General features: G+C 36.2%; 1 protein-coding gene across 3 annotated transcripts in view; it reads left to right on the plus strand.

Moving 5' to 3' along the window:
* The window catches only part of sema4ba (sema domain, immunoglobulin domain (Ig), transmembrane domain (TM) and short cytoplasmic domain, (semaphorin) 4Ba), a 179321-nt gene that overhangs the window by 134446 nt on the left and 21741 nt on the right, over positions 1-23134 (plus strand). For all 3 annotated transcript variants that reach the window (XM_062042553.1, XM_062042552.1, XM_062042554.1), the window contains 7 exons: positions 1431-1591; positions 3519-3581; positions 6101-6199; positions 9365-9476; positions 9600-9716; positions 10875-11032; positions 20758-20939. In XM_062042553.1, the coding sequence (XP_061898537.1) occupies positions 1431-1591; positions 3519-3581; positions 6101-6199; positions 9365-9476; positions 9600-9716; positions 10875-11032; positions 20758-20939 (892 nt within the window). The remainder of the gene's footprint in view (positions 1-1430; positions 1592-3518; positions 3582-6100; positions 6200-9364; positions 9477-9599; positions 9717-10874; positions 11033-20757; positions 20940-23134) is intronic.

A 23134-nucleotide genomic window follows, 5' to 3' on the forward strand; every position in this document is an offset into this window, starting at 1 on the left:
TGGCGGGGATGCCTTTTACACACATTTTGCTTGCAACTTGAAGCATAACAATTCGTCGAGAGACAGCTCTTATCTCAAAACACTCACTTAAGTTGAGGTATCACACTACAGTGTCCTCTATAGTGGACATAACAAATGACAAAAATTAGACTGGGTTGTCAGGAGTTTGAACAAACCTCCTTTAGTAGAATTAATAGACTTCTTCCACCAGTTATCAACATGCTCAAGCAAAGGTCTTATATCACCTTGAAGGTTTCCATTCCAAGTGTTTATGCTGGCATGCATTTAAGGCAGATTGTTCATGCTGGCAGGCAAATAAAAAAGGCCTTCAGGCAGCTACAAATCTCAAACACATGAGCTTATAAAGCGGTGATTAGGAGAGTTGGTGATTTAACCCCTGGTTGCAGTCAGGAGGCGCTAATGTGCTTGGACCACAGCCAGGCACCTACGGTGGCAGAAATACGTCTCTGTCCTGCTTTCTTGTCTCGAAGGTCATTTCAGGTCCAAAGCGTCTACAAAATCCAAAACCAGTGAAGTTGGCAAGTCGTGTAAATGGTAAAGAAAAACAGTTTATATACAATGATTTGCAAATCCTTTTCAACCTATATTTAATTGAATAGACTGCAAAGACAAGATACTTAACGCTTCAATTGGAAAACTTTGTTATGTTTTGCAAATATTAGCTCATTTGGAATTTGATGCCTGCAACATGTTTCAAAAAAGCTGGGACAAGTGGCAAAAAAGACTGGGAAAGTTGAGGAATGTTAATCAAACACTTATTTGGAACATCCCGCAGGTGAACAGACTAATTGGGAACAAGTGGGTGCCATGATTTGGTATAAAAGCAGCTTCCATGAAATGCTCAGTCATTCACAAACAAGGATAGGGCGAGGGTCACCACTATGTGAACAAATGCGTGAGCAAATTGTTTAAGAACAACATTTCTCAACCAGCTATTGCAAGGAATTTAGGGATTTCACCATCTACGGCCCGTAATATCATCAAAAGGTTCAGAGAATCTGGGTAAATCACTGCACGTAAGCGGGAAGCCCATGACCTTCGATCCTTCAGGCGGTACTGCATCAAAAAGTGACATCAGTGTGTAAAGGATATCACCACATGGGCTCAGGAACACTTCAGAAAACCACTGTCGGTAACTGCAGTTGGTCGCTACATCTGTAAGTGCAAGTTAAAGCTCTACTATGCAAAGCGAAAGCCATTTATCAACAACACCCAGAAACGCCGCCGGCTTTGCTGCGCCCGAGCTCATCTATGATGGACTGATGCAAAGTGGAAAAGTGTATAGGGATACAAATATTGGGACTCTTGGCCATCACAGAGAATATTTGTAAGATCTGGTCCACAATATCTGTTGTTTCTTTAATCGTCATGAATTGCTCATCGCTTCTCCACTGCTTCTGCCTCTACAGATGCGGAGGAGAGGACATCCAGGCGTTTCTCAGTGGGCGGGGTCTTCAACTTCACGTCTCTCCTGCTCAGTAAAGAAGATGACACGCTGTACGTCGGCGCTCGAGAGGTTCTGTTTGCGCTCAACCTCTCGGACATCAGTGCGGCAAAACTGCAAAGAAACGTAAGAACGCAATGATGTCGTCATTTCTTTCTATCGGAGGTTTATATAAGGAAATATGAAGTGGGACACTTTCTGCAGGGATTCGTGAGAAATAATTCGAGTTGAGTGTAAATTTGATGTGCAGTGGTACCTCAGGATACCATTGGTTCATTGCCCATTTAAGGTATTTTAAATCAATTAATCAGTGCTTGGCTGTCCCAAAACAGCACCATTTGTACATGTAACCTATTAAAAATAAAAATAAACGTTTGAATAAGGAATTTTGTATGACAAGCAATGCAATAGATTGTAGTACAAATAACTGCAGTAGTTTTCTGAAGTAATGTGACAGTAATGTACAGCATTTACAATGGACAGGGGACTTTTACGGTGTCTCATTTTAGCTGCTTCGCCGTCAAACACACCATCAGCGGCTTTGATGGATGAATGTGCACCGTTTAGATATTATTTTGACACCTCTGGCGTTGACAACACATTGAACTTCGGTTTGGTGCAAACTTGCATTGCTACGCTGAAACTGCTTTAGCGACAATGTCGGTCATGTTTTTGGTTATCCATTTTTTTAAATGAATGAATATCATTCGCTTCTTCTTTTTCTGTTCTGTGCTCTCACTTTCTTTATTCCCCTGGTGAGGAAACAACGTTATGTCGCTGTCCAGCAATAAGATAAAGCTTTTCACTGTGGTTTTCATTATCCATATTTTTGCTCGCAACCTAAAGCATAGAGACAGCTCGCGTCCTAAAAAAAAATCATAACAATTAAATGTTTTTGTCATACTCAAATATTTTAATGATTTTTATTTTTTTATTTTTTATAAATCTATGTGAGTGTTGTTATTGGTTGGTTGATTAGCAGATTGATTTATATATTTTTTTACTTTTATACATTTAAAATCATACAATTCAATTAATACAATACAGTTGTCCCTCGTTTATCGCTGTTAATTGGTTACGGACACGACTGCGATAAATACATTTTTGCAAAATAGGAATCATTGGTTGGTTGGTTGTAGTTTATTTAGAACATGTTTGCAAATCCAAGATGATACATCACATATTTCACATATTTTTTTTATTTTTCTTAACACTTCTGAAAAGTTTATAATTATTAATCATAAATTAAATATTTTCATAGAGCATAAACACTTGTCTAGAACATTGTAAAAGCCCTGGAGACATGAAATAGCAGCATTTAGCCACCTTTACACTCTTTTAATCCAATACAATAATGCTTCCTGAAGCTGAGCTAATCAGCGGCCACGATACAGCACATTTTGGTCTCCTCTAGTGGCTAATAATAATGTAATATTTATATTTAAAATGTATTTTAAAATGCTTAATTTTGGACCAAAAAATTGTAGAATATGCTTTAAAAAATAGAAAATAATGTTCACCCCCTGGGAGGTGAGGGGAGCAGTGAGCAGCAGCGGTGGCCGCGCTCGGGAATCATTTTGGTGATTTAACCCCCAATTCCAACCCTTGATGCTGAGTGCCAAGCAAGGAGGCAATGGGTCCCATTTTTTTATAGTCTTTACTATGACTCTGCCGGGGTTTGAACTCACGACCTTGCAGTCTCGGTCTCTAACCACAAGGCCACTGAGCAGGTAAAAACAACAGTAATAAAAGCCGCAATATTTGAAGCGCGGTGTGTCAAGGTACGATTGTATAACCGAATGGATTTAGCAAAGATTATGTTTTTTCAAAGTTCTCTTTATGGACAAACATGTACATTTTGAATTTATTGTCCTGGAAAATGTCCAATTCCCTGTAATATTTCACCCCTTTATGATCTCTGAGGTACACTCATTTAATCCTTTTTCCATCGCTCACCCTGCGCATGGTCTTATAATATTGTCTTAAAAGTCAAGAGTGGTGTCCCCGAGCCTCTTTAAATCACACTCGTGTTTTATTTCTGTCCCGTTTCCAGCTCACATGGAAAACTCCAGAGAGGAAGCGAGGCGAGTGCAGTTTTAAAGGAAAAGACCTGCAAGTGAGTGGACTGCTGCTCTTTGTAAAGTCAAACACTCGACATAATGTTTACACACGCCTTGGAAGTTTCCTGTCAACTTGTGACTTTCCATGTAAGCACAATATATGGAATATCGCACAAAGGTTTGTTTACTTTAGCAATTCAATGTACAAGTTGAAACGAATATATGACATAGGGTTGAATAATATTTAAAAGTCAATCAAAGTTTATTTATATAGCCCTTAATCACAAGTGTCTCAAAGGGCTGCACAAGCCACAACGACATCCTCGGCTCAGATCCCACATCAGGGCAAGAAAAAAACTCAACTCAGTGGGATACAATGAAAACCTTGGAGGGGACCGCAGATGTGGGGACCCCCTCCCCCCTGGGTGACCCGTGCAATGAATGTCGAGTGGATCTAGTTAATAGTGTGAGAGTCCAGTCCATAGTGGGGCCAGCAGGGGATCATCTTGAGTGGAGACAAGTCAGCAGCGCAGAGAGACGTCCCCAACTGATGCACAGATGAGTGGTCCACCTTTGAACAGTTAGCGCTTCATCTGTGGTCAGGGGGGCAGAGCAGAAAAGAGAGACGGCAAATCAACTGGTCTAAAAGCGGGGTCTATTTAAAGGCTAGCGTATACAAATTAGTTTTAAGATGGGACTTAAGCATTTCAACTTCAAGCTTTTTTTTAATATATGATTTTGATGATAATGGCTTACATCTACTATATGATTTGCCTAAGAAGCTGGACAGGACAAAAAAAAAAAAAAATAGATAAGGGCTTACAGCTTATGAAAACCTCGAAATGAAAATCTCAGAAAATTTGGGGCTTTAAAAATGGTAAGCCATGATCATTAAAATTATAACAAATAAAGGTGTGACATATCTCACTTTGCATCTAATATATCACATATTAGTTTCACATTTGAAGTTGAAGCTGACATTAATGAACTTTTGCATGATATTCAATTGTTTAGAGTTTCACCTGTATATGTATACCGTATTTTCCGCACTATAAGGCGCACCGGATTATAAGGCACACCTTCAATGAATGGCCTATTTTAAAACTTTATTCATATATAAGGCGCACCGCATTATAAGGCGCATAGAATAGACGCTACAGTAGAGGCTGGATTTACGTTATGCATCCCCTAGTTGCGAGACCTGTTGTGGCTCAATATTGGTCCATATATAAGGCGCACCGGATTATAAGGCGCACTGTCAGCTTTTGAGAAAATTGGAGGTTTTTAGGTGCGCCTTATAGTGCGGAAAATACGATAATTTGCACAAACCTTCCTTCTACAAACGTATCTTCCTTAGGCTTTGCTATAATCCTGTTTTTGTTAACATGACCGTAACAGGAAGCGTTGCTCCCCACTACTATCATTAAAGTGTAACTTAATTTTTTGGGAGGAATTTTGCCCATTATTCACAATCCTTATGTAAGACAAGAACGCATATGTTTTTGTTTTTTTGTGCATTCAAAATTGTAAATAAACGCTACCAAAAGTCAGCTAACAATGGAGCAAATGAGACTGCTTTATAAAGTGCTCCGAAAACATCCAAAAGCCTTCATCATCATTTTATAAAAATGCTGCAAGTATACTGTTTATGTCATGTAGTAACAGGCACATTCATATTAACACGTAATATTTACGTATTTTGCTCATTTTAAGCATACGGCAGCACAAAAATTTCACAGACGTGTCACAACGTTCGCTTTTCCTTCAACAACAACAACTACTAACCATGACAACAGGACCCGCTTCCAGCTCACATGGAAAACTCCAGAGAGGAAGCGAGTGCAGTTTTAAAGGAAAATATTATAGTGACTCAGTTGTCTGTTTGGTCCAGCTGGCCAGGGACATTTTTTCCGGTTTATTTTGGGTAAGCACTCAATTTATGTCGAAATAGCTTGGCTCCAAGGTCCACATTTACATTTTCAAAATCATGCAGACCTTTGAAGGCCACAATGGTGACTTCAATTAGCTGCATCTTTCAAGTATTTTTTAAAAATCATCTTTAAAATACTTTAAAAAAAAAAAAAAAAGACGTGTGTTCTTGTGTCTCATAAGGATTGTGAACGATAGGGAAAATAGAATGACTTGGATTGTAATCTAATTCCTTTCACGGCATCCATTTCACGCATCATGGGGACGGCGTGGCGCGGTTGGGAGAGTGGCCGTGCCAGCAACCTGAGGGTTCCTGGTTCGATCCCCACCTTCTACCAACCTCGTCGCGTCCGTTGTGTCCTTGAGCAAGACACTTCACCCTTGCTCCTGATTGGTCGCGGTCAGAGCCTTGCATGGCAGCTCCCGCCATCAGTGTGTGAATGTGTGTGTGAATGGGTGAATGTGGAAATAGTGTCAAAGCGCTTTGAGTACTTTGAAGGTAGAAAAGCGCTATACAAGTATGTTTGTATAACCCATTTACATTTACATCATTAAATTGATATTTGTCATGATTGGGACTTAAGTGTGTTATCAGTAGCATGTATTTTATTGAACTAATTTATTCTTTCTTGTGCGTGCGCTACAGACCGACTGCTTCAACTACATCAAGATCTTATTGAGCGTGAACAGCACTCATCTTTACGTGTGCGGAACGTACGCCTTCAGCCCCATCTGTGCTTACGTCGTAAGTGTTTTCAGCCCACATGTGTACTGTATTTCCTGTAAAAGTAGACAGTGTATACTGTAATACATAAAGAGTACGATTCCGTATCTCACAAAAGTGAGTACACCCCTTACATTATTACAGTTCATCTTCTCAGAGGGCAATACTACAACTTGAATGTACTTTACAGTAGTCAATGTACAACTTGTATAGCCGCACTAACACATTGTTTGCATGAGGGCTGCCTGTACTGGGGAGCTGTGGTTCATTGAAGAAAACTTGAACTCTTGTCATGTATAGCAGTGGTGTCCAAACTATGGCCAGCCAATCAAGTGCGGCCCGCCAACATCTTCAATGTTGCCTGCGAGACGTCATGAGCTCAACAAAGCATCAAATTAATCTTAAATACCAGGCAGTCGCTGAATGCTAAATAGTTGCTGCCATCTTGTGGACGATGTGAGTAAATCAGATTAGTTATTCTTGAAAAGTACTGAGAAATAATAGCTCACCATTTACTTACATGACACAATCCAAACAACCTTCCCTAGTCATTGCGGGGAAAAAAAATGCAACTAACACATGGGTCGGCAACCCGCGGCTCTCGAGCTGCATGCGGCTCTGTAGCACCCTGGAGCTTTTTCAAAAATGTATGAAAATGGAAAAGATGGTGGAAATGTTTTTATTTTTGTTTTAATATTGTTTCTGTAAGAGAATAAACATGACACAAACCTTCCTAATTGTTAGAAATCCCCCTGTTTATATTAAACACTGATGAGAGGATTTGGCGAGCGCCGTTTTGCCCCACTAATTTTGGCGGTCCTTGAACGCACCGTAGTTTGTTTACATGTACAACTTTCTCCGACGCTGCCACAGAAAGACGTGTTTTATGCCACTCCTTCTTTGTCTAATTTTGTCCAAAAAACATTTTATACTGTGCTTAAATGCACAAATGTGAGCTTTGTTGATGTTATTGACTTGTTGGAGTGCTAATCAGGCATATTTGGTCACTGCATGACTGCAAGCTAATATGCTAACATGCTATTTAGGCTAGCTGTATGTACATATTGCATCATTATGCCTCGTTTGTATGTATATATGAGCTCATTTAATTTCCTTTACTTAATGTCCTCTATGTATTTAAGTCATATTTGCATGTCTCATGACACATTATCGGTATGTAATATTGGCTGCATGTCTGATAGTTGTTTGTGTGCCATGTTGTTCCAGACCACAGCAAACGTTACCCAGCTTGCCAAAGATTGTAATACATCCATTAGAAGAAGACAGCCTGTGTTTTTCTTTAACTTGGACACACACATCTATACCTTTGGTCATTCTAAGCCACTAATTTACAGGAGTTATCTCACCCTCTGAGAAGCCTCCATTTTACTAATGATTTCCAATGTAAAAATGTGTGGAATAAATATTACATTTCAACATTACTATCAACAAAGAGTTGCATAGTCATTTTGATAGTAGGCTAATATAAACACAACATGTGTTGCCTTCATTACAAGACTTATAAAAGCTCCAGACAGATTCTTTGGGCATTTTTGGTCCAGTATGGCTCTTTCAACATTTTGGGTCGCCAACCCCTGAACTGACATAAAGGTCAACACGCATGGTCACACTTAACACAACCTGCTCACTGAACATTGTGGATATTATGAAAAACGTCCAAACACCATACAAAAATTCAAATTTACACCCATTAAAATCCGTTAAGAGTGCATGATGGGAAACCTGTAAAACTCTCTCCATACTTATCCATGATTGGCACATTTTAGCTGCTTGATATTTCTGATTGATTACAACACTTTAAGAAGGTCGTCACGGAAGTAAACAAGGTCAAAGTCAAACTTTCAAATACTCTTAATATCCAATTATATGAATTATTAATTATACTGTATATTCATTATATTAATGTAATATATACACACATTTTTTAGCCCAAATTCAGCCCCCAAGTCAAAAAATGTGGACACCTCTGATGTATAGTATTGAAGTTTAATAGTTTAAATGTCCCTTGATATAAAAATGGTGACTGTGCCGATAACTGCACTGCAAAAACTGAAATCTAAGTAAGATTAACTATCTCAAATAAGGGTGATATTTGCTTTTTTTCTGTCTGATAGGATAATTCTTCTCACTAAGCAGATTTTATGTTAGAGTGTTTTACTTGTTTTAAGTGTTTTGGTCCTAAATTATCTCAGTAAGATATTACAGCTTGTTGCTGAGATTTGATGACCTATATTGAGTAAAACATGCTTGAAACTAGAATATCAACTGATGCAAAGCTGTGTCATCAACACTCACAAGTATAAAACTACTTTTTTAAAGTAATAATTTCTTATTTCAAGCATGAAAAAAAAAATCATGACTTTGACACAAATGTGTCTCATAATTAAAACAGATGACAGCCAAATGGACTTTGCTGTTTTATTTTCAATGAAACAAGAGAACATACGTACTCATATAGTAGTACAGTTGGCACAGTACAGTAAACGGACAGTTAATATTTAAACATTTAACATGTGACATTTCAAACAATTTTGAACAGAAATAGTTCATGCACATTCAGATAAATTCTTCAAAATTACAATTAAAAAAATTTGGCCGGGCTGTATATATGCGCACTAATTGACTGAAAGAGCATGCACTTGACACGATGATGTCATGTTATCGATGGAAAAATGCATCTTTAGACCATATGATTTGCCTGAGCGGCTATGAGACCCCGAGAGTAACAAGCGGTTGCCTTTCCATTAAGAACAATAAATCAGTTTTTAGTATAAGTTTGCTGGTTTCATGAAATGTAATGCAGAGCGCATATCATCATGTCAAGATAATGGCACTAGCATTTACTTAATTTAAGAATATTTTTCAACATATTGAGCAAAAAGGTCTAAAAAAAATTTCTACCAATAAAAGTGCACTTAGTGAGAATATACTTATTTTAAGGTATTTTTGGGTTCATTGAGGTTAGTTAATTTTACTTGTTTTGGAAAGTCTTGACAAGCCACATTTTCTTGTTCTATTGGCAGATAATTTTGCTTAGTTCAAATAAAATACCCCTAATTTTTGTATTTTATTTTTTTCTTGTTTTTGAACACTGACTTTTTGCAGTGTGAGTGTGGACTAAAGACCAATAGAGAATCCCTCTCATAGGATTATGTTCTTTTCTAGAACACTGCCAACTTCTCCCTCGTCACGACCGACACTGGCGAGATTGTGACCGAGGACGGACGGAGCCGTTGCCCCTTCAACCCCGAGTACAAGTCCACCGCCATCATGGCTGGTAAGTTAGCTTCTGTTTAAGGAACTCCCACTTGAGATGTGTGAAGCGCCAAGATGGACGTATGTGTGTGTGTGTGTGTGTGTGTGTGTGTGTGTGTGTGTGTGTTTATTTGTTGTGCTGCAGATGGAGAGCTGTACGCTGGCACAGTCAGCAATTTCCAGGGGAACGAACCCATCATTTATAAGAGTCTCAGCCAAGGAATGGCTCTCAAAACAGAAAATTCCCTTAACTGGCTTCAAGGTATGACGGCCATGGTTTTATTTGTTTACGAAATGCTCAACATGTCACATTACATGGTAGTTTGCATAATTCGACAAGTTTAAAAAGGAGTAGGAAAAAGCTTAATTTAATACTATCTCTTCTTCATGTGTCAGCAATCGCTGACAGATTGTTATTTTCTAATATTTGGAAAAAAACATTGAGAATCTGCAGGAATAAAATATGAATAAATAAATATTTATAAATACATAAGTAAATAATGTTAACAATAGAAATAAATACAATAATAAATAAATAAACTAAATGAAGCAATTTTGTTTGAAAATGTGTGTGAACGGTGGAAAAACTGAAGCTGAACCGATTGATTAATTGATTGATTGAGACTTTTATTAGTAGATTGCACAGTACAGTACATATTCCGTACTATTGACCACTAAATGGTAACACCCCAATAAGTTTTTCAACTTGTTTAAGTCGGGGTCCATGTTAATCAATTCATGGTATGAAATGTTGATGAATTGTTGAATAATGTTGAAATAAGTTTAATTAATGTAGAAATGATTTGAATGCTTTAAATGTCAAAAATGCTAAAATAAAACATTAGCATGCTAACATATAAAAGTTAGCATACTCCCGAGATAGCAGCAACTACCGGAATCCCTGATTATCAGGTTAAATTAGCTAAAATGCTAGTATAAAATTTTTGAATGCTAATGTTAGCATGCAAATTGGGGAACAGTTGGCATACTTCCAATATGGCACCAAATAAAGAAAGCAGCAATTTTTTTTTGTTTAAAATATTTAGATCAAGCTAAAATGCTGGCATAAAACGTTAACGTGCTAATGTTTGCATGCTAACTTTTTTACTTTTAAGATGGCACCAAGCAACGAAATTCATGATTATTAGGTTCAAATGTTCATACTTAGTTAAAATAAGGTGGAAAAAAGACGGAATAAAAACAATAAATAGATAAAAAGTGGTGTATATGTGTGAATACTTTGAAGCATTCACACAATAAGAAGTAAGTTAAAGTTATAAGTAAAATAAATAAGATAATTCCCGCCTGCAGCTGAGATAGGCTCCAGCACCCCGAAAGGGACAAGCGGTAGAAAATGAATGGGTGGATTCTCAAGCGTTTGATGTAACGTTGCTCTCTGAACGTACCCTCCTCTTTTCAGACCCGGCTTTTGTTGGCTCCGCCTACATCCAGGAAAGCTTGCCCAAGGGCAACCCGGTGGGCGACGACGATAAGATTTATTTCTTCTTCAGCGAGGCGGGAAAGGAGTTTGATTTCTTTGACAACACCATCGTGTCGCGCATTGCTCGCGTGTGCAAGGTGAGTGACGCCGTAGGCAAAGAGTCAAAATAAAAAGAGAGAGAGAGAGACAGACATTTGTTTTTCCTCTCTCAGCACTTCTTCCTTGACATCCAGACTGTGTTTAGTGTAATTACAGGTGCAAACACTCCTATACATCAAATAGGGTCTGATCTACTATAGTACAAGTTTGCATGTACTAACACGTGTGCAAACTTGATAGCGCACTCAAAGCTGATCTACTAAGCTCTTGAACATGCAGAATATGATGATCAGAATGGCCACAATGCTGAGAAAAGGAGGCGCAAATGTAGCCCTCACAATACAGCCCATTTAGCGCTCACTATGTGATCTAGCAAGACTGAAATTGTTTGTGGCCGCATGAACCTCAAGTAGAAAATTGACTGTATATATGAAAGGGACACAAGCATTATAAACAAAGCAGAATGGCAGAAACAAAATAACAAAATTAGATAAAAATACATGTGAAAATTGTGCAAGATTGCACGTTATGGACATAAAAGATAAACATCCATCCATTCTTTCATCCATTTCTACCGATTAAGACAATTGTAAGAATTGTGCAAGATGGCCCCTGATGGCCATAAGAAGTAACTGCACTTTTTGTCCAAATAGATAAAAATGGTGTTCATATATGAGATCTAGTCGTACACATTGGACTGCACGATTATGGCCAAAATTATAATTAAGAATATTGTTATCAATATTGAAAACACAATTATTAATCACGATTATTGATTATGTTGGGTAAAACAGTGTTGGTGTGTGAATGTAATACCATCATGTAATTTGTAATATCTAATAAAAATGCTCCAGATAAACATTATCCATATATTTAAAAAAATGTATTGTGTTTTTTATTCACTATTAGTATCAACGTGTCAGCTTTTGATGCCTTTATCTCTATTTTTACATTTTGATAGAGAGAAGTCTTTTTTCAAGTTGACTAAATGTACATGTACATGCTGTATCAGGACAGATCCATTAGTTTGAGCAGAAATATGTTGTTTAGTTATTAACTATACACCATACAATTTTAACAAAATACTGTTTCAGATTAATGGTTTTTAAAGTCATAACTATGTAAAATGGAAAAAAACACAAGTCATGTAAAGCAGTGGTCCTCAACCTTTTTGTAGCTGCGGACCGGTGGTCAACGCTTGAAAATTTGTCCCGTGGACCGGTGGGCGGGGGGTGTATTTAAAAAAAAAAAATTAAAAAAAAAAAATTATGTAAACATTTTTTTACATTTTTTACATAAATTAATACAATCATGTGTGCTTACGGACTGTATCCCTGCAGACTGTATTGATCTATATTGATATATAATGTATATATTGTGTTTTTTATGTTGATTTCATAAAAATATATATATATATATATATATATATATATATAAAATATACATATATATATATATATATATTTCTTGTGCGGCCCGGTACCAATACCGGTCCGCGGCCCGGTGGTTGGGGACCACTGATGTAAAGAACATGGTGTTTACTTTTTGATATCAACATAAAACACAAAGTAGTTTGGGCGGCATGGCTCGGTTGCTAGAGCGGCCGAGCAAGACACTTGAGGGTTCCAGGTTCGATCCCCGCTTCCTTTATCCTAGTCACTGCCATTGTGTCTTTGGGCAAGATACTTTACCCACCTGCTCCCAGTGTCACCCACACTGGTTTAAATGTAACTCAGATATTGGGTTTCACTATGTAAAGCGCATTGAGTCACTAGAGAAAAGCGCTATATAAATATAATTCACCTCAATTCACTTCGGCTAATGAAGATAAAGTCAAATAAACACGCTTTGTTTTTTCTCCAACAACACAACGAAAATAAACAGGAGTGATACCTCTCGCATCTAATACACACCTCTGTGTGTTGATACACAACCTGCATTCAATTCGATGAGACTAGAAACCATTTTAGCTAGTATTGATGGTATTGGAACACTGACAAAGTTAGCAGTAAAAATAAAGGAGTGAGCATCCTAGTGAACAAACTAAAGACTTTATAAACAAGTTGTGGCAACGTTCCCCTGACACATCACCTGCTGAATGTTTCCTCACCTCATTAACTCTCAGTCACAGCAGGAAACTGTGTTGAGAAAATGAAAGCAACATCAAATATTTTCCTCCTCCGCTGTATACTTTTAGTGTGGGGACATTTAAATGCGTCTGTCTCCAATATTGTCGCACTTGCCATCTAACAGCAGTTGCTTTCCACCATGTTTTGTCGGTCAAAACGCCGCTGTAGCGCATGCGGCTACTTCGTTTCTAGGAAGTAAGCAGTGTTGCCTAAAATGCATTAATAAGTGACGGGTTTTTGATAAATAAAAATTTAAACGGTATTACTAACCGTCTAGAATTTTACTGCGGTTGATCATTATACCGTTTACCTTTACACCCCAAATATATATATCTATATTTATATAGATATTTATATTTATATATATAAAATCCCCTGACGAGCAGGGAAACCTGCAAAACAGGCTTGTAGGGATGAAATAGCCTCTGTGTTTTTCCTGACCTAACGTATATATATATATATATATATATATACATATATATATTTAGTATATAGTCGAGGTTTCTGTGGTTTATCCGTTATACAGTGCTCAACATATAACGGAATATAGCGGTATATTTAGTATATATATATATATATATATATATATATATATATATATATATATATATATATATATATATATATATATATATATATATATATATATATATATATGTCTTAATTAGATTATCCAAAAAAAATAGTGCTCGATACCGTGGTAGAGCGCAATATATGTATGTGTGGAAAAAAAATCACAAGGCTACTTTATCTCTACAGATGATCAGAATTTTTATTTTATTTTTTTCTAAATCTCCTGATGATTGAGGGAACACCTCATGAAACAGGCCTGTAGAGATGAAGTAGTCTTGTGATTTTGTTTCCACACATACATATATACAGTATATATATATATATATATATATATATATATATATATATATATATATATATATATATATATATATATATATATATATATATATATATATATATATATATATATATATATATATATATATATATATATATATATATATATATATATATATATATATATATATATACACATCTGTATATGTATATTAATAATTGTTATTTTCATTTTTCAATCACACTGAAAGAGTGGTTCCAGTAGAACCAGAAAAGGTGGTGCAGATCATAGTTGTGTGCTGCATGTTCTACGATGTAGCAAAACGCCACAGCTTGGAGCATGTTGCCAAGAGAGAGGAGGGAAATAAGTGTCTCCATGGCGATAGCTGCTAGTACACATCTTCATTTATAAAGGGCCGTCTGCGCCACTTTTGCGCTTTTTATCAATTACACAAACAGTCTTAGTAAATCAACCACAGCACGACCACTAGCGCATATAATTTCCTATTTGCACACCCTATTTAGCACTTTTCATTTTGGATCTCACTCAAGCAGGCCCAAATTCTTTGGGAAATGTCAACATGACAGCTAAATCTTGGTCTACGAATATCTTCTTAGCATATGCATTCACAGACTCCATCGCTCTTAATGTATACCATGAGCTTTTAGCAGCCTCTTCATGAAAGGGATGGTTTCGCTTTGATTGTTTAAAAAGATGACTTTATTTATACAATAAAAGAGGTATTGTAAAAAAGCGCTGTCAGGAGGTCAAGGGAAAATACAGTATAATGCTTCTCAGCTGTAAGCATTACTCCCTTTGGGGTCGTGTGTCATTTCAACTCCCACAGCGCTGCCATTTCCTCTAATTAAGGAACTCCTGAAGTGGTCCCGACTGAAGCTCTTTTACGAAAGGCCAACTATTTAGTATTTCTTCGCCTCCGGCTTTTTGCACAGAACGACCGATTTCATCCAAAATTTAGTAAGTGGGGAATACAAACAGACGTTACAATTTGCAATGAGCCAGAATGGGTTGTCATACTGTACATAACATTACAGTCATACTATACATAACATTACAGTCATACTGTACATGACATTACAGTCATTCTGTACATGACATTACAGTCATACTGTACATGACATTACAGTCATTCTATACATAACATTACAGTCATACTATACATAACATTACAGTCATTCTATACATAACATTACAGTCATACTGTACATGACATTACAGTCATTCTATACATAACATTACAGTCATACTATACATGACATTACAGTCATACTGTACATGACATTACAGTCATACTATACATGACATTACAGTCATACTGTACATGGCATTACAGTCATTCTATACATAACATTACAGTCATACTGTACATGGCCTTACAGTCATACTATACATAACATTACAGTCATACTATACATGACATTACTGTCATACTGTACATGGCATTGCAGTCATTCTATACATAACATTACAGTCATACTATACATAACATTACAGTCATACTGTACATAACATTACAGTCATACTGTACATGACATTACAGTCATTCTATACATAACATTACAGTCATACTATACATAACATTGCAGTCATACTGTACATGGCATTACAGTCATACTATACATGACATTACAGTCATACTGTACATGACATTACAGTCATACTATACATGACATGACAGTCATACTGTACATGACATTACAGTCATTCTATACATAACATTACAGTCATACTATACATGACATTACAGTCATACTATACATAACATTACAGTCATACTGTACATGGCATTACAGTCATACTGTACATGACATTAAAGTCATTCTATACATAACATTACAGTCATACTATACATGACATTACAGTCATACTATACATGACATTACTGTCATACTGTACATGGCATTACAGTCATTCTATACATAACATTACAGTCATACTATACATAACATTACAGTCGTACTGTACATGACATTACAGTCATTCTATACATGACATTACAGTCATACTGTACATGGCATTACAGTCATACTGTACATGCCATTACAGTCATTCTATACATAACATTACAGTCATACTCTACATAACATTACAGTCATACTGTACATAACATTACAATCATACTATACATAACATTACAATCACACTGTACATAACATTACAGTCATACTGTACATAACATTACAGTCATACTATACATAACATTACAGTCATACTATACATGACATTACAGCCATACTGTACATAACATTACAGTCATACTATACATGACATTACAATCATACTGTACATAACATTACAGTCATACTGTACATGACTTTACAGTCATTCTATACATAACATTACAGTCATACTATACATAACATTACAGTCATAATATACATGACATTACAGTCATATTATACATAACATTACAATCACACTGTACATAACATTACAGTCATACTATACATGACATTACAGTCATACTGTACATAACATTACAGTCATACTATACATGACATTACATTCATACTGTACATAACATTACAGTCATACTATACATGACATTACAGTCATACTGTACATAACATTACAGTCATACTGTACATGACATTACAGTCATACTGTAATTTCAAAGGCGTATTTAATGGTCAGACATGACAAACCCAAACATGTGACTATAGTTTGTCCACCAACATTTAGTTTAATAGTAAAGATGTCCGATAATATCGGCCTGCCGATATTATCGGCCGATAAATGCTTAAAAATGTAATATCAGAAATTATCGGTATTGTTTTTTTTATTATCGGTATCGTTTTTGTTTTTTGTTTTTTTGTTTTTAAAATTAAATCAACATAAAAAACACGAGATACACTTACAATTAGTGCACCAACCCAAAAAACCTCCCTCCCCCATTCACACAAAAGGTTTGTTTCTTTCTGTTATTAATATTCTGGTTCCTACATTATATATCAATATGTATCAATACAGTCTGCAAGGGATACAGTCCGTAAGCACACATGATTGTGCGTGCTGCTGGTCCACTAATAGTACTAACCTTTATCAGTTAATTGTACTCATTTTCATTAATTACTAGTTTCTATGTAACTGTTTTTATATTGTTTTACTTTCTTTTTTTTTCAAGAAAATGTTTTGAATTTATTTATCTTATTTTATTTTATAATTTTTTTTAAAAGCATCTTATCTTTACCATACCTGGTTGTCCAAATTAGGCATAATAATGTGTTAATTCCACGACCGTATATATCGGTATCGTTTGATATCGGTATCGGTTGATATCGGTATCGGTAATTAAAGAGTTGGACATTATCGGATATCGGCAAAAAGCCATTATCGGACATCCCTATTTAATAGATAATAAAAAATACACTTATGCTAAGCGTTCACATATGTTTTGCCAAAGGCTGTGCAGTAAAAAATATATTAATGAAAAAATAACTTGATATTTGTCACATAACTTAAATATTACCAACCAAAATGCCCTCCTCAGAGGGAGTGTTTTAATCCAATCCAGTTGTCTTCATGTACTTTATTTCTATGACCTCCAAGTTTTCTCCTCCCGTAGGGTGTAGTTGTAATATGGGCACTGCGCTTTATGACTTCATGCCCCCCTTTCAATACCATCTATACAACCTGCTTATGTGCAGCCTTTTCTTCTTTCTACCTTTTCTACACACTAGGGTTGTACGGTATACCGGTACTAGTATAGTATCGCGGTACTAATGAATCAAAAACGGTACTATACTCTGTTTGAAAAGTACCGGTTCCCAGCGGGCATGACGTCGTCGTCACGTCATGACATTGCTGGGTTTATGAGCAAAGGAGCATGTTCGGCAGCGCACAATCACAGAGTATTTACAAGTAGACACAATTTGTAGACAGAAAAGGGAGAACGGACACATTTTGGTCTAAAAACTAACGATGAAGGTGAAGTTATAACACTGAAACGCCCTCAGGAAGAGGTGCTTTAAGATATGGCTAGCTAGCTGGCGGCCAACGTCCATCCGCAGTCGACAGTGTTTTAGCTACTTCTAAATCACTAATCCTTGTCTCCATGGTGACAAATCACCGGAGGACGAGGAATAGCTAAACATGCTTCACTACACATCGTAGTAGGACACCGGCGTCACAATGTAAACAAATGCCACGGGTGGATCTACACCTGACATACACTGTAATGATACCAAGTACAATAGCGTATCTAGTCGATACTGATATGATTACATCTATTTTTTTTATCGTCATAACATTTGTATTTGTATTTTTTTAAATTCATATTATATTCATAAACTCAGGAAATATGTCCCTGGACACATGGGAACTTAAACTATGACCAATGTATGATCCTGTAACTACTTGGTATCGGATCGATACCTACATTAGTGGTATCATCCAAAACTAATGTAAAGTATCAAACAACAGAAGAATAAGTGATTATTACATTTCAACAGAAGTGTAGATAGAACATGTTAAAAGAGAAAGTAAGCAGATATTAACAGTAAATGAACAAGTAGATTAATAATCAATTTTTACAGTTTGTCCCTCATAATGTTGACAAAATAATAGAATGATAAATGACACAATATGTTACTGTATACGTCAGCAGACTAAATTAGGGACCTTTGTTTGTTTACTTACTACTAAAAGATAAGTTGTCTAGTATGTTTTAAGGCTGAAACGACGCGTCGACGTAGTCGACGTCATCGGTTATGTAAATACGTCGACGCCGTTTTTGTGCGTCGACGCGTCGGATAATTACGTCACACTACCGTCATGGCGGAGCGCAAAGCAGACTGTGCGAGCGAGGGGGAAAAACGCACGCCAAAAGTTGTCAAAAGTGTGGGAGTATTTCAATACACGGCCTAATAATGTTGTTGTATGCACAGTGTCGAGCGTAAATGGCCTATCATAGCAGCACAACGGCTATGAACGAACATTTGAAAAGAAAACCATCAACCATCAACTTGTCAATCGTCCGCGTTAGCATACGTTGTCATCATTACACAAAAACATGAATGTGTCATTTGTATCTGCTAGGGGTGTAACGTTATGTGTTTTGTATTGAACCGTTTCGGTACGGGGCTTTCGGTTCGGTACGGGGGTGTACCGAACGAGTTTCTAAGCTAAAGCTAACTTTAGCTGTTAAAGTCTTAACAAGTTGCTTTGCTCCTTCTGCGGCTGCCTCTGTCTCAGCACGCAGCATTGTCCCACCCACACAACCATCTGATTGGTACACACGCAGCATTGTCCCACCCATACAACCATCTGATTGGTACACACGCAGCATTGTCCCACCCACACAACCATCTGATTGGTACACACGAAGCATTATCAGCCAATCAGCAGTGCGTATTCAGAGTGCATGTAGTCAGCGCTTCAGCGTGGAGCAGATAGGTGTTTAGCAGGTGAGCATCAGGCAGCGGACTCTCCCCAAATGATAATAAACACCTCCCAGTCAACTACTAGTAACATCACTATGAGCCCGTTGACCTTCTAGAAACTTAAACTGCAGCTCAGCTCACTCGCAGTCCTGGCTTGAGGTGAAGGCTAATTACCTCTCAGTTCCAGCCACATCGACCCCTTCTGAGCGCCTATTTTCAGCTGCTGGGAATATTGTAAACAAGAAAAGAAGCAAAGCAAGTAGACATGCTAACCTTTCTTCATTACAACTGTTAGTCACTCACTGGAATGAGTAGAATTGGTTATTGTGTACTGTGTTGGACTGGATGTTTATTTTGCACATTTTAAAAGCAATACTTAATGTTTACAGTGCTCCAGAATATTTAGATTGGCACTTTTTTGTATTGATGTTTATCTTTATTTTTGCACATTTTAGCAAATAAGCAATACTTTCACTTTTGTTGAAATGTTTACACTTTTGTTACAGAATATTTCGTTTTGCACTTTTTTGTATTGGATGTTTATCTTTATTTTTGCACATTTTAAAGCAAAATAAGCAATACTTTTACTTTTGAAATGCTTATACTATTGCAGAATATTAAGATTTGCACTGGATGTTTACTTTTATATTTGCACATTAAAAAGCAAATAAGCTACTTTTAATTTTGTTAAATGTTAAAAGTTTTAAATGTTTACATTGTTACAGAATATTTTGTCATGTTGTTGTCAATGTTGACTGAGTGGCCATACTTTTTTTTTTTGTAAATAAAAGCCATGCCTTTTGAAAAAACTGGCCTACTTTTATTTTTTCATCTTCATTTTAAATAAAATAAAATAAAAAATAATCGGTAAAAGGAAAAATAATCTATAGATTAATCGAAAAAATAATCTATAGATTAACCGATTAATCGAAAAAATAATCTATAGATTAATCGATAGAAAAATAATCGTTAGCTGCAGCCTTAGTATGTTTACTATTTTATTTAAGGACTAAATTACAATAAGAAACATATGTTTAATGTACCTTAAGATTTTTTGTTCAAATAAAGCCAATAATGAAATTTTTGTAGTCCCCTTTATTTAGAAAAGTGTCAAAGTATTGAAATACATTTTGGTAACTTATTGGTATCAAGACAACCCCAGTACACACACACACACACACACACACACACACACACACACACACACACTGTATTTAATGTATAGTATGTATTATTATTTAATGTCTTTTTCTCAGCCTATCATTGGCCATCATGTCACTGTGCCTTTCCATTCATTTGCCCAGCAGCGCACTTTCAATGTGACATTCTTGCACACGCTACTGGCCAGACGTGACACATGTCTTTATTCCGCCCTGCAGGGAGACATGGGAGGCGAAAGGGTCCTGCAGAAAAAGTGGACAACGTTTCTAAAAGCTCAACTTCTGTGCTCACTGCCTGATGACGGATTCCCGTTTAACATCATCCAGGACATGTTTGTGCTGACACCCAGCCCAGGGGACTGGAAGAAGACTGTGTTCTATGGAGTCTTTACCTCTCAGTGGTGAGGATTGCTAGTTATTTCTTTCAAATGCATGACTAAAATGACATTATGTTGAAGAAATGTTCATCTGCAGGTAAACTAATCACTAAGAGAGACAACGACTATAATCGCTTAATAAATTACACTTACAACTCTACAGATTAAAATTGTGTTAAAAATGTAATTAAAAAAAACATAAATATAGAATTATTTTAATATACTTTTGAAATATTTTGAAATATTTCAATTAAGCATATATAGAAAGGTAAAATAAATTATAATAAGATATTTGATTAACTCCAGTAGATGCTTTAAGACAAACAGGAAATTAAAACAACATTTGCCATAATTATTAACTAATTAAACATGGTGAACAGCTATGATTTAGAATCTTAATACATTTAATTTAAAATATATATTTTCATTTGAATAGGGTATAGGTAGAAAAAAACAAATATATATAGACATTTGGTAATAAAGTATATAAATATTGTTCAGTGTTTCAGCTAAAAAAATATATGGCCAACAAACTACAATGTATTGCAATTTTCATATTTTACATTTTGATTAAACCCAATGCAAAATGGGATGTGAAATAAACTCACTTGACATGGAAGCAACAAGCAGCATACATACTGTACACAGCAAGGTTTACCCTAGACTGCCAAGATGCCTGTGGCGGTGGAGGCGTGGTAATGGGCGTGGCCACTGTGACATAATCAAGTAATTTTCATAATGTGCTATGATTATATGATTTTCTTTAAAAAGGCTCAAAAAATCCTTTTAAAACAAATCTGTTTTTATTATTTAGTATTATAATTTTTTTTTTTCCTTTTGCCATATTTTCAATCGTTGCTGATTTTTGCACAAGGTACTTTGTTGAGATTTTTTCAAGTGTTTACAGACTTAATTACTTGTTTTTAATGAACAACAACTAGCAACAAATCTAGCATCTTCTTCTGGTGTTATTATAGAATGTAATCGTGTTTAGAGATTCTACTTCTGTCCCTAGATGTCCCTGACTAACGAGGCTAAAGCGAGCATGATGTCACACTTGCTTCGCGCTGCTGCTGTAGTTGGACTTTCTCTTCTTAAAAGCCGCCACTGTCCTCTTAATATTTGCACATTTTGTAGATGGCTGTCCGTGCGGGTAAATCTGCAATATATATAAAAATCACGTCCGCATCACAGACATGCTGACAACGCTCCAGACAATGACGTGCGTTGTGTTTACATCCGGTTTCATTAGCGCAGTTTTCGGTGATCAAAGTCTTTCTTCGGTGGTCAAATTTTCAGTACGTCACTTGTCAATAGTGCGCAAATAACAGGCTATACATAAATTCATATTATAACGACCAGCTTATGTTAATGTTTTATGTTCGTGTGGTTTGGATTTGATGTCAGTTTTTCCCATGTTTACAAAAACACCGTCTACGCCTCGAAGGTATTTGGCGGAGAATGAGGAAGTGTTGTTGTGTGTTTGGCGGGGAAGCGAATGCTCAAGGAGGTAAAACCTGTCGAAATTGTGCCGTTGTTTGTTGTCATAAAATTGGTAATAAGAGTTTTAAAAAATAGGGTCGGACTTTGTGTGATTTATTCTGGGGGCTATAATACAATATGTCACTTTAATTTAGTTTCAAGTTTTAAAAAAAAACAACTTGTTTTCAAGGTGTGGCGGTAATAAAAATGTTGTGGCGGCGCGCCACATTCAATTACATTAAAGGGAAACCCTGCACAGATATACAGAATTCTGACCAAATTCAGAGATATTTGTTAATTTACACAGATATGCACGACTGGTGTGCATTGCAAAAGGTGGAAATCCAAGCTGGATTAAATATCTAAAATCAGGTCAAAAATGCTTATTTTTTACTAAAACATTTTCCTTACCATACACTTTTATTTTAGACCAATTTGCGTAATAAGTCATATTTTTAAAAGTCTTCAATTCAAAATGGTTTGTTCTATTAGCAGATTATTTTGCATATTTTAAGTAGCATGTATATGTATTGCTAGTGCTTTTTTTGTTTACAACATTTCCATCACAATTGTTTATTATATAATATTGATATGCCAGGACTGAGACCTACAAAAATAGGGGGCCACGTTTACTTCTGCAAGTACACTGGACTACTTTTGAAGTCGTGTTTTGTGCATCACTTTACATACACATTTCATTCACATTAGACACAAATAGATGTCCCATTTATTTGAAA

This window comes from Entelurus aequoreus, linkage group LG03, assembly GCF_033978785.1.
Source record: "Entelurus aequoreus isolate RoL-2023_Sb linkage group LG03, RoL_Eaeq_v1.1, whole genome shotgun sequence".
Taxonomy (NCBI): Eukaryota; Metazoa; Chordata; class Actinopteri; order Syngnathiformes; family Syngnathidae; genus Entelurus; species Entelurus aequoreus.